Source organism: Gopherus flavomarginatus, chromosome 1 (assembly GCF_025201925.1).
Source record: "Gopherus flavomarginatus isolate rGopFla2 chromosome 1, rGopFla2.mat.asm, whole genome shotgun sequence".
Lineage (NCBI taxonomy): Eukaryota > Metazoa > Chordata > Testudines > Testudinidae > Gopherus > Gopherus flavomarginatus.
The window spans coordinates 145,727,305-145,739,488 of record NC_066617.1 but is presented as its reverse complement, the minus strand read 5'-3'; the positions used below and the strand labels follow the sequence as shown (position 1 = coordinate 145,739,488).

The 12,184-nt window shown below is 48.0% G+C and overlaps 1 protein-coding gene across 7 annotated transcripts in view; it reads left to right on the top strand.

Moving 5' to 3' along the window:
- The window catches only part of LOC127046359 (scavenger receptor cysteine-rich type 1 protein M130-like), an 809,546-nt gene that overhangs the window by 63,926 nt on the left and 733,436 nt on the right, over positions 1-12,184 (top strand). For 2 of the 7 annotated variants that reach the window (XM_050943300.1, XM_050943310.1), the window contains exons 5-12: positions 362-679; positions 759-1,073; positions 3,319-3,633; positions 4,498-4,533; positions 4,903-5,040; positions 7,497-7,592; positions 8,995-9,078; positions 10,500-10,589. The exons of 1 other annotated variant lie outside the window; for it this stretch is intronic. In XM_050943300.1, the coding sequence (XP_050799257.1) occupies positions 362-679; positions 759-1,073; positions 3,319-3,633; positions 4,498-4,533; positions 4,903-5,040; positions 7,497-7,592; positions 8,995-9,078; positions 10,500-10,589 (1,392 nt within the window). The remainder of the gene's footprint in view (positions 1-361; positions 680-758; positions 1,074-3,318; positions 3,634-4,497; positions 4,534-4,902; positions 5,041-7,496; positions 7,593-8,994; positions 9,079-10,499; positions 10,590-12,184) is intronic. 4 more of the 7 variants (XM_050943291.1, XM_050943270.1, XM_050943280.1 and 1 more) reach the window with 4 other exon arrangements.

Below are 12,184 nucleotides of genomic sequence, written 5' to 3'. Positions count from 1 at the left end.
GTCAATCTCAGAGTGTTACAATCCTTACAGCACTTTTCACTTATAGATTCAAAAGAATAAATGTTTTCTGACAGAAGTTGTTCCTTTTAACACTGTGACACACTCTGATCACTGGCTTATACTTTCCTATTGAGAAACAGCCCAGCTGTGTGTTACAATCCTTATAACGACCTCCACACAGAGATTCAAAAAAACAGCAACTTCTGCAGAAGTTACTCCTTTTAACCCTGTGATACACATTTATCATTGTATTGTATCCTCTGAGTTAGAAACAGTCCATAATTTCTTACACACTGTGAATTATTTCTAGTATATAAAGGGGAGTGTTATTCAGTGTGTTTCCCATCTCTCCTGAGCCCAGGTCATTCTGAATCACTCAGACTGCTGAATGGAGAGAGTCGGTGCGACGGGAGAGTTGAGATTTCCCTCCATGGTGTGTGGGGCAGAGTGCTGGATGACCGGTGGGACATGAACGATGCCAGTGTGGTATGCAGGCAGCTCCAGTGCGGAGTCGCTGAGAAAGCTTATAATCCCCCTAAGTCTGAGCAACAAACAGGTCCCGTGGGGCTGAGAAGTGTCCAGTGTGCAGGAAATGAGACTCATCTGACTCTCTGTGACAACTCCACGTCTGAGACAACCCAGGCAGGAATTGCTGAGGACGTCGGTGTTGTTTGTTCAGGTGATTCATTTCCAAATCTCACAAACATTTTCTGTTCAGTAGGAAAATACATATTAACAGCTGGGATCTATCCCTGCAGGGAGCAGACAGATCAGACTGGTGAATGGGACAGGTCGCTGTGCCGGGAGAGTGGAGATTTATTACCATGGCAGCTGGGGGACAGTCTGTGATGATTCCTGGGATCTATCAGACTCCAATGTCATTTGCAAACAACTGGGATGTGGACATGCCATCAATGCAACTGTCTCTGCTCATTATGGGCAAGGATCCGGGCAGATCTGGCTGGATGATGTGAACTGCTCTGGGAATGAGTCCGATCTCTGGGTGTGTCCTTCCAGGGGCTGGGGCCAGCACAACTGCAGACACAAAGAGGATGCCGGAGTTCTCTGCTCAGGTCTGTTCTGTGAATGCTCTTATGAGCTGTGTTACCAGGGGATTTAATAGAAGGGGGCAGATGTTTAAGGAGTTAACTGAGAATTATACTTTTCCTGACTGTCTCTGCCTCCCTTTGCCTTGTGTAACTACCTACAAGGGTCACCATTTCAAAGTCATCAGCTCCCATCCAGAGATATTGGAGATATTGCAAGATTTCCCTAATGTTAGAATGCTGCATCTCAGGTGTCTGAAGGAGACTGTATCACGGAAACTAGTGACTGAAACGGATGTAGGGTCCCAGTGGAGAAATAACTGGACATGAGCTTCCAGTGTCATTTTGTGGCAAAACGGGCTAATGCGAACCTTGGAAATATAAAGAGGAGAGTAGTGAGTAGGAGTAGGGACTAAATTTTATTGTTTTTTATGGCCCTGGTGAGACAGATACTGGAATACTTTGTTCAGTTCTGATGTCCAGAAAAATTGGAGAGGGAGCAGAGAAGAGCCACAAATGTGATCTGAGAGCTTGAATCAAAGCCTTATGGTGAGAGATTTAAGATACTAAATCTGTTTAGCTTATCAAAATGATCAAGAGGCAAGATTACAGTACATAAATTCCATCACAAGGAAAAGATATCACTTACAAAAGGTCTCTCTAATCTAATGCAGAAAGGCAGAACAAGAGACAATGGCTGAAAGCTGAAACCCAGACAAATTAACATCAGAAATAAGGCCCAGGTTTTTAACAGGGAGGGTGATTAACTATCAGAACAAACTACCAGGGAAATGGTGCATTCTGCATCTCTTGAAGTCTTTGTATCTAGACCAGATGCTGTTCTGGAAGCTCTGCTTAAATCAGACTCAAGTTATTAGACTCTATGCAGCTGTTTTACAGAAGGTCAAACTATTTGTACTCATGATGCCTGTCACACTGTCTGGAGTGGCTCACAGCACTGAGTGCCCACCTCCAGGCGAATGATGAGAAACAAGGCAGTACCCTAAACTGGTGGTGTGTTCTACAATTAGATTTCACCAAGACAGTAACAGATATGAACTCCCGGACCAATGTTCTCTCTAATGTTTTACATCTATGTGCGGAATGAATTTTATTATGTGCATCAGTATAGAGGTGATGTGTGGTGGGGTTGGGACTGAGAGATTCAGAGTCTGGGAGGCGGCTCAGGGCTGGGGCAGAGAGTGGCAGTGCACGGGTGAGGGCTCTGGCTGGGGATGCGGGCTCTGGGGGTGGGGCCAGAGATGAGGGGCTCAGGGTATAGGAGGGGGCTCAGGGCTAGGGCACGGAGTTGGAGTAAACTATACATGGGTTTATTAACTAGGAAAAAGAAATAAAAGGGTTATTTAAGTGGTTAAAGCAAGCAAACATCTACACACAAATCAGTTACCGTTTACATCCTAGGAGTAAGAGAGCCATAATGATCTGTCAATTCCTAATGTCCTTCAGCACTGACCCAGGGGTAACCCCTTGGGGTCTCTGGCTTCAGTTTGGTGTCTCTAACTCTGTCACAGTTCAACCAGCCAAAAAGATGAAAAATCTTCATATCTATTATTTTGATTTCCCTCTTCCAGCCTTCAAAGTGATGGAACGAAGGCCTTCTGCATGTGCTGCTCTATTGGTGTGATAAGGCCATTAACTAATCCTGTATATTGTGATGATCCCTGATAGCCCATCTGATTTTGATAGTTCTTGGGGATGGAGATGAGGGATGATTCCTGTGCCTGAGTTCAGAAGTTCAGAGCCAACATTTTCAATTATAAAGCAAAACTTACATATTTTCTTGTAGCATGAACCACAGACATTACAGGTGAGGTTAATTCCTGCACCAACTAACCATCATTTCATAGAGTCTAAACATTAAATACATTTTTACAAGACTAATACCTGTTTTGAGCAAAACTAACACACAGGTGACCTGGCCTGGTCTTCAGCTACGAGATTGTCAGTTCTCAGCTAATGTCTGCAGCTGGGCAAGAGCTGGCATCTGGTCTGCCAATGTCACAGTCCTTCCCGGCCTTTATCTGTTACAATCTGTATGTAGCTGCTGGTAAATGGTGGCCTTCCTGAGATGCCCACTGTATTTCTAAGGGGCCTGTGGTGTCTAAAAGAGTCCCTTGGAGTGGTTCTCTAGCAGTTGCTGCTGCAGAAGGATGCACAGGATCATTAGCGATTGCTGGGATTTCACTCTTCACACCTCAGTTCATTTCAGAATCAGATTATTTAAATTCCTTTTTTGTGCATTTCCTTCTAGAATTCACAGATCTGAGGCTGGTGAGCAACAGTGACTGTGCTGGGCGGCTGGAGGTTTTCTACAATGGGACATGGGGCAGTGTTTGCTCCAATGGGATGTCTGGAGTCACCCCAGCAATCGTCTGCAAACAGCTGAACTGTGGGGATGGAGGGCAGATTGCAAGAGACTTTGAATATGGAGCAGGTTCTGGTCCCATGTGGCTGGACCACGTTGCATGCAGTGAGCAGCACAGCTCCCTCTGGCAGTGCCCGTCAGAGCCCTGGGATCCAACGTCATGTGATAATCGAGCAGAAGAGACCCATATTTTTTGCACTGGTAATTCTGAAACTACCTGCATGTGCGCGTGCAAACACTCATATACATGATGTGTTCAATTAATTGAAGGGTTAGGATAGAATTTGTTGTTGTTCACATCTCAGTATAGGCAGATTTAAATTCTCAACACAAGATACAAATGTATTTTCATGAAGTTTTATAGGTATAAACATTTGTCTGATTTACAACAAACATGGAAGTTAATCAATTAATTATAAAAGAGACCAGTGTTACATAGTGCGTTAAGGTAGTGTGAGAGTAAAGAAAAGCCTCTCCCTAGAGACCGTCATTGGGCAGCTCTGTGGTTATTAATCCTTTTGGCATGAACAATCAGAGATGGGCCCAGGCTGTGCAGTTTGGGTCAAGCCTGGAATCTCCCACAAGTCTGGGTCAAGATACAGATAAATTCTACTCCCACATTGCACACACAACGCAGTGCATTCACCTCAACATTGTCTCTGTATAGGAAAAAAAGCAAAACCACCTCAGACCCTGTTTGCTGAATGCCCACCCCACTTTGGTCACAGACCAGACCCTCCCATCTCCTGTGTGCAGGAGCATCATGGATGCTGTTGGGGGGACATTTGTGGGGACAGATTGGCTCAGGCATCAGTCCACCTAGCCCCTGCATCCATCACAGGCCCCAGTGTGCTGGTTTGTTACTAGAGTCCTCATTGCTGCGCAGAGCAGACGGGACTTGGGCCCTAAATCACTAATAAATAGGCCCTGTGCTGCTGTGACGGAGTTTGTGGAGGTGACAGCTGGAGACAACTAAGGACTCTCAGTGGCGAGGTTCCCCCTGGGAACAAACATGTCACTTCTCCCTCACTTCAGGCTCCAACTCTCCTCCCTTTCCCTTTGCAGGTCTGACAGAGAGGACAGATTCTCCAAATACTCCAGGTAAAGCATCCCCCTCCTCCCATCAGGGGTGAAATTTGCCAGGGGCTGGGTCACAAAGGAGGAGCTGAAAGCTGCAACCTGAGGGAAGGAGCTCCTTTCCATGGCCTGTGACATCTAGGGGCGAATGACACCAGGGTGGGAGCTGCAGGCTGTACTGGGCAACACAATTCTTGTCGTCTGGCTCCAGCTGACAGGGCAGGGCCGATGATTTAAACAGCCGCCTGTGACTTGCCCCCATGGCCCACAGACTGTGTCCCAGCCTGTTATTCTGTTTTCCTGGGCCGTGCAATGAGTGACTGGGGAGTTCCCCAGGGCTCCCCCGACTCTCACAGGATAATCTATTCCTGTCACATGTTTATTTCCATCCAGCTCCCTCGCGACGCCCTCCGACTGACAGTGGGAGAGTCACGGTGCCCGTGGTCATCTGCATTATCCTGGGGGCCCTGCTCTGCCTGGTCTTAATCATCCTGGGGGCTCAGGTACAAAGTGCCAAGGCACAGCGCAGAGGTGGGTGCTGATTGGTATCACTGTGTGAAATGCCTCTGCAATAGCGGGGAGCTGCAGGGTGTCAGGGTGAGGGGTGATACTGGGCTGGATGGGGTGGCCAAGGGTGCCTGGTAACTCCTCTATCATTTAATATTTCCTTAACTGTCTGGCAATGGAACAGCCCAGCCATGGAATCTGGAGATCATACTGGCTAGGGAACTTTACAGTTTCAGATAAGCTGCATTTGTATCTTCCCTCCTACTCTGGTGATCCACTACAGGACTGCCTATGTAAGCCACACACATCCTGGGTGTGGTGTTCTGTCCCATCTAGTACAACCGAGACCACTTAGAGAGAGAGTTAAATGAGTCTGCCCTACAGCCTTAGCTAGCAGCCAGTTGGCTTTTATCTCATGCCATAGAGGCTCATGCACTAAGCTCCAGAGGTCCCAGGTTTGATCCTGTTACACTTATTTAGGCCTCTAGTCGTCACCTGTCTCTCGGTAGAGAACCCCCTGTTCCACCTCCTTGTGGCCAGGGATTTTTAATGTTGCACAGCCCACAGCCTTCCACTGTGACACCTCCAGCAAACCAGTCTGCCCACAGGCCAGCCTCAATGCTGCATGTTCTCCCCAAGGGCTATGAGCAGGGTATTGCCAGCAGTCACAAGTCACCACCCAGCTCTCTCTCAGCAGACTGCACCTTGTTAGTAGGATAAAAGCATCAAAGAGAAAACATTAAAAACAATAAAAATTCCTCCACACTTGTTGAACATGTCAGAATTCACCAGTCTTCTTCATGAGCAGCCTGGTAGACCAACATCCCTACAACTGTTCAGTGTTGGGATCCACGTGGACAGAGGGTCCTGCCCATTTGCTGAATCAAAATGAAGGCCCTGATCCTGTTTAAACTCAGCCTTTCATACCAGAAGTCTTTCCTTGTCTATTGATCTCTGGTAACCCAGTTTGAAACAAGCCTTTGTAAACCACCCTGAAGGCTGTTATCTTTCTGGAGATATTTACAATCTCAGTGTTTCAACTTAATCACCCCCCCCCTCCCCAGCCCCACACACTCACACTGTTTTTTCTTCTTGAAGGAGCTGTGGTAACCCTCCCACATGCAGTATAACATAAATCATTCACAGATTTAGTACAGTGATTCCCAATGATACTGCCTGTGTTTGTAGTATCTGTCACAAGGAGGGGTTCTGAATATCACGAGGAGAGACATCATGGAAAAGGGACCTAGAGAAATTGGAAATATTGTCAGGGGAGAAAAGGTGCATAAAAATAGAACTGTGGTACATAGTTGTGAAGGGAGTGATCCAGTAGAGAAGACGATCTTAGGAAGAAGTGCGGGAAAGGAGCATTATACTGTATTGTACTGAAAACTGGCAGTTGTAGGGGATTTTACTTCTATAAAACACTGTACAAACATTAGCTACCAGCTCCTTGGAAAGAAGATGGAGAACGGGATTGCCATCAACATACAGGTAACATTCACAGCTTTGCAGTAACACATAGACTATAATCAGATTTCATGGTTCAGGGCTTCAGCCAGTTGCCCACGGGGGTCAGGAAGGAATTCTGAGAAGCCCTCATATTTGTGTTTTGTTTTGCTTTTTTTTGTTTCTTGCCCTCTTCTGAAGCATCAGACATTAGCTACAGATGGAGATGTGACACTAGATGGAGTGGACCATTCCTCTGAGGTGGTATAAAGAAACTTCTTTCTAAGATATCTGGCTCGTTTGTCTTTTCCACATGCTCAGTGTCAAGTCCATTGTCAGATTTGGGGTCAAGAAGGAATTTTCCCCCAGGGCAGGGACCCTGGAGGATTTTCCTCTTCCTCTGAACCATGGAGCATGAATCACCTGTCAGGATTATCTAGGCATCTCTCACCTAGTCAGTTCCCTGCCATTGCAGGGGCCTGGGACATTGGCTGTACCTTCATCACTCCTTCTTTCCACCTGTGGCGCACAAGAGCTTATTCTGCTGAGGACTGAAATGCTTTAGTCTAAGTGCATCTTTGGGCTCAAACCTAGGGGTATCTGGGTGAAATGCAGTGGCCTGTGTTATACAGGAGGTCAGACTAGATGTTGTAATGGTCTCTTCTGCCCTTAAACTCTATGGGGGAAAGAAAAGGTGTTATCATCATTTTGCAGATAAACACCAGCGTGGGGGAAGAATTATTTAAGCTGCTCCAAAGGGAAATAGCCAGGAATACTGGGATGAGATTAAAAAGGGAACATTTAAGATGAACGTGAGGAAGCTTCCTGACAGCGAACTAGCCCTGGGAAGCATGATCAAAGGGCTGTTATGGAAAGAAACCCTGTCCCCTGGCTCATTTCAATTCCAGCAGTGGGAATGGGCTGTAGCGTTCAGGTTCGCACTGGGCCCAGGGGGACGGACTGGATGATCCCATAGTGTTTCCCATCTCTGGTTTCAATGACCCTGAGCAAACCCTGCCCTTTGTTTTCAGGCTCCAGAAGACCCTTGGATCCCTTCTCTGAGGCTGTGTATGAGGAGATTGATTATAACCTGATGAGAGAGAAGCAGGAGATGTTCAGTCGCTCAGGTCTGTGTGTCTCACTCTTAACACGGAGCAGCTATCTAATGCCCTTTCCATCTGAGGCCATGACCCAGAGTTAAATCACTGCAGATTCAGCCCTGTGAGCTTGTCATTGGTGCTGGGCACAAGTCTTCATTACAAAATATGTTTGGGTGAAAAATGCAGATTTAAAGACACTGAAAAATTTCACAGATTCATGTCAATTTCACCCAATTGCTCCAAATACACACAGAACAATTCATTTCATTTCAACACTTTCTAAAGGAAACATTTCGTTTTTTCAATTTGATATTACTTTTCCATTAGAAATTTCCTTTAATTTTATCCATAAAAACAAACAAACAAAAATTAACTAATGTACAAAAGAACACCAAATGGTTTCATTCAATGTTAACCTTTTTTTTTACTTTTCCATTTGCCAAACATTGCCAAAAAAAAAGTCATTTTTGGCTCAACTCATTTTTTTTCTTTTTTTCCCCAATAGCCAGAGAACCAAACTATCTGTGCTTTTTTCCCAAGCCTTAGCTGCGGGAGCTGGATCTGTGGTGAGACCAGCAGTTACTCAGGTAGACTGAGGGAGATGGACTTCCTTCCCACCATACACTGAGTGTCCCAGTTCTAAGGACAGTTAATGTCACTCTGCCCATCCTGTAGCCTTGGAGTCTAACCAGAGAGGGGTCAGGAAAAGGACTCTCTGGGGCCAGGCTAAACTATCATTTGAAAACTGCCCTGGAGCATTGGAGCAGTGGATGTTCTGTGTGCCCCTCCGACCACAGCCACTGGTCTGCTGAGTCAGCTCCCTCCTGCTCCAGAGCAGAGAGATCAGCCCAGGAGAGCCTCGTGACTTTGAGTCCTGGCCCTGTTATCCTTTGTGCCATTTTGTCTCAATGTCTGATAGGAACATCCTGCCTAAGGGCTGTGCTGGGGCTCTGGGAACATGCTCAGGGCATCTCCTCGCAACACTGCCAAGATGGTTATAGTGAATCACAGACTCTGCCCTGAGTCTTTCTTGGCCTAATCTGCAAAAACCATGGAGAGCTGATCGACTGATTCATGGGGGAGGAGGGTATTTCTCTTAAGAAGGAGGAGTCCCCTCTGTGGCTGAGAAGGCCAGGACCATTGTGGAACTTCCCTGGACTAGCAGCCAGAGACGTGCCCTTCACTCACTCCAGTATATTTCAGGTCAGATTATATCATCCCCTCAGTCACATTTACCTCAATAACATGGAGATTTCTCTTGGGGAGTTTGTGTCAGCCTCTCATCACTCAAGAGTCACTGTGATCCAGCATCTTCTCTGGAAGGAGGAATAGACTGAGACTGGAAATCCTGCCTCAGGCCGCAGAGGTGTTCCCAGTCCCACAGTTCAGCTGTTCTCCTGTGATGGGTTTCTTGTTCTTGTCTCTCTAGTCTCCTATTCAGATGACTCAGTGACGAAGCTGCAGTATTACACCGGGGACAGTGAGGGGGAAAACGATCCTGGATCAGAAGAAGGTAAGGGGAGAGGGGCAGACTCAGGCCAAGAGACCCAAATCTGGGTAGAGAACAGAATTTCTATGACACTTTCTGCAATCACAGCCATTTCCCCTCACATGGTTCCCATTTTACACAGTCAGGTCTAATCCCATTGAACAGGATTTCTGTCAGAATCTCAGGATAGAAACATGTGACCATTTGCTGAGCACAGATCCCTTTGAGTGGCTCCCAGTGACCTCCTCAGATGAGGAGCTGGAGGAGACAGGTCAGTCTCTTTGAGTGGAAGGCATCAGTGCCCAGCAGGACTCATCTGTCACCCCTGAGAGAGAGAGAAAGATTGTCCTGTGTTATTCATTGATCCAAACCCACCAGAACTTTGTAGGAGGGGAGATTTTCATATTGTGATCCCAGCTCTGGATCTCGGTTTCAGGGCTGGCACCCCTCACTATAACAGGCTGAAGCAAAATCCTGGATCTGAACTTCCTGGCCTAACCCCATCTCTAATTATAAATGTGGGGGCATTTCTACCCCAGCTGCTCTCAAGGAAGTCCATGAATGTGGGCTCTTTGTGAGTTTAGCCTGTGGCTGAGGGAGGAGACACTGAGCAGATGAGCCAGTTCTGCTGAGAAGCTGGAGCGTTGCCAAGCTGAGCCCTGGTCTGTCTGAGAGGCTAGTGGATATTAGGAGCTCACAAAGGACCAGAGCAGTGATCTCCCAGCAGGAGCTTTAATTCCTGCAAAGGGGAGGTTGCTTCCTACCCAGGGTAACAGGAAAATTCAAACCTATCTGCAGAGATCAGCTGGATTCACACAGGTAGAGCCAGTTTTCCAACCTGTTATCTCAGCACAAGCTCAGATCCTGCTCCCACCGAAACACATGCAAGGGCAGCTCCAGGCCCCAGCACGCCAAGCGCGTGCTTGGGGTGACATGCCTTGGGGCGCGCTCTGCAGTTCGCCGGGAAGGCGGCAGGCAGGGTGCCTTCGGCGGCATGCCTGCAGAGGGTCCGCTGGTCCCACGGCTCTGGTGGACTTCCTGCAGGCGTGTCTGCGGAAGGTCTGCTGGTCGCGCGGCTTCAGTGGAGCCGCAGGACCAGCAGACCCTCCGCAGGCAAGCCTGCGGGAGGTCCACCGGAGCTGCAGGACCGGCAACTGAAAGAGCGCCCCTCACGGCATGCCGCCGTGCTTGGTGCAGCAAAATGTCTAGAGCCGCCCCTGGACACGTAAAAGAGCTGCTGTTGGATTCTGCAGGGACAGGACTGGCCCCTAGTTATTTCTGGGACTCCTGTTTCACTGTAGTTCTTTGACTTGTGCCCTTCTCACTATGGGCCCCCTGTGACTTCCCCCTCACATGCCAAAATAAACAGCTCTAGTTGTAAGAGCCACCAGGGCTGAAGAGATGCTGCTGGTGCCAGGGGCTGAGTGTGGTGTTTACTGTTTCAGAGGGAGCTTCCCCAGGGGTGTCTCAGCTGGATTACGATAATGTGGAGGAACCTGCCTTGAACGAAGTCCCCCAGACTCCAGATGGCCGAGGTGAGCAGTGAATCTGCCTCCTGGAAGCAACATTACTCTGATGAAAAACTAACTGTATTTCCCAGTAGGGACAATAGTGGTTTGTTAAGAAAACCAGGAAGTTCACCCACCAGTATTGTCTATTGGCGTAACACTGGGGGCACTGACCAGGTGTATTACAAGAGCTGTGTGGAGGTTCAGGGGTAAGGAAGCATGTGATGTTCTAGGTCATGACAGAGGCCCATTGCAGGGACTGAATGAGCAGTTAGCTCAGGAGCTGCCCACATGGTACTTGGCTTAGGTCACTGACCTTTGACCCACACTGCCATGAGCACTAGAGTTAATCACTATTTGTAAAAACAACGCACTGAAGCAGAGATCTTTACATAGCAGCAATGTTCCCTGCCAGCCTTTCCTGGCATGCGGCTATTGCAGCTTATATACAACTGTGTGTGATGGGACAAGGCCAGATGGCTACAGTAAAGTACTGAGAAACAGGCATGTTAGCCCCAGGCTAAACAAATCCCTAGTACCCTAGTAACCATCCGTGGCCCCACGAAGTCGCGGGATCTCCTTCTCAACATCCTCTTGGCCCTGGCCAAACTAGCCATTTACAATACCAGGGAGAGGAGGTTGGCCGACGGGATTTCCTGCGACTGTAGGGCCTATTTCCGTTCCTCCGTCTGCTCACGCATCTGGGCAGAGTTCCTCTGGGCAGCGTCCACTGGCTCCCTTGACGCCTTCGAGGAGCAGTGGGCGTTGTCCGGGGTTCTCCTGGTAACCAAATGGCAGTTGCTCCAGGTTAACCAAGGCACCTGGGGCCAATTAAGATCTTTCTAGAAGGCAGTAGAGATATCTACTTTAATTAGAACACCTGCAGCCAATCAAGGCAGGATAATCAGGGCACCTGGGTTTAAAAAGGAGCTCACCCCAGTCAGGCAGGGAGGAGCAGGAGTGTGTGAGAGGAGCTGGGAGCAAGAAGCTGAGAGTGAGAGAGTGGACTGCTGGAGGATTGAGGAGGACAAGCGTTATCAGACACCAGGAGGAAGGTCCTGTGGTGAGGATAAAGAAGGTGTTTGGAGGAGGCCATGGGGAAGTAGCCCAGGGAGTTGTAGCTGTCATGCAGCTGTTACAGGAGGCACTATAGACAGCTGTGATCCACAGGGCCCTGGGCTGGAACCCAGAGTAGAGAGCGGGCCCCGGGTTCCCCCCAAACCTCCCAACTCCTGATCAGACACAGGAGGAGCTGACCCAGACTGTGGGTTCCACAAGAGGGAAAGATCACTGAGGTGAACAAATCTGCCAATAAGCGCAGGATCCACCAAGGTAGAGGAGGAACTTTGTCACATGTGTCAGACACTCTGTGACAGGGGGGTGGGCGGGACATAGAGATTTTACACCTGAGGGCCCATATCCCACCCTTATTAGCTGACTCAGCTCCCAGTGGCATCAGTACATCAGAGACTGATGGCTTTTTATGGGGTAAACTTTATGAGGAGAAAGCATTGAAAAGACATTTTAAAAATAATGTCAAGTTTAGGAAGCTGGAGACAAAGTCTGGAGAATTCCAAGTCATTTACATTTGTAATTATTGTAACCAAATGCCTTGTGGAGCA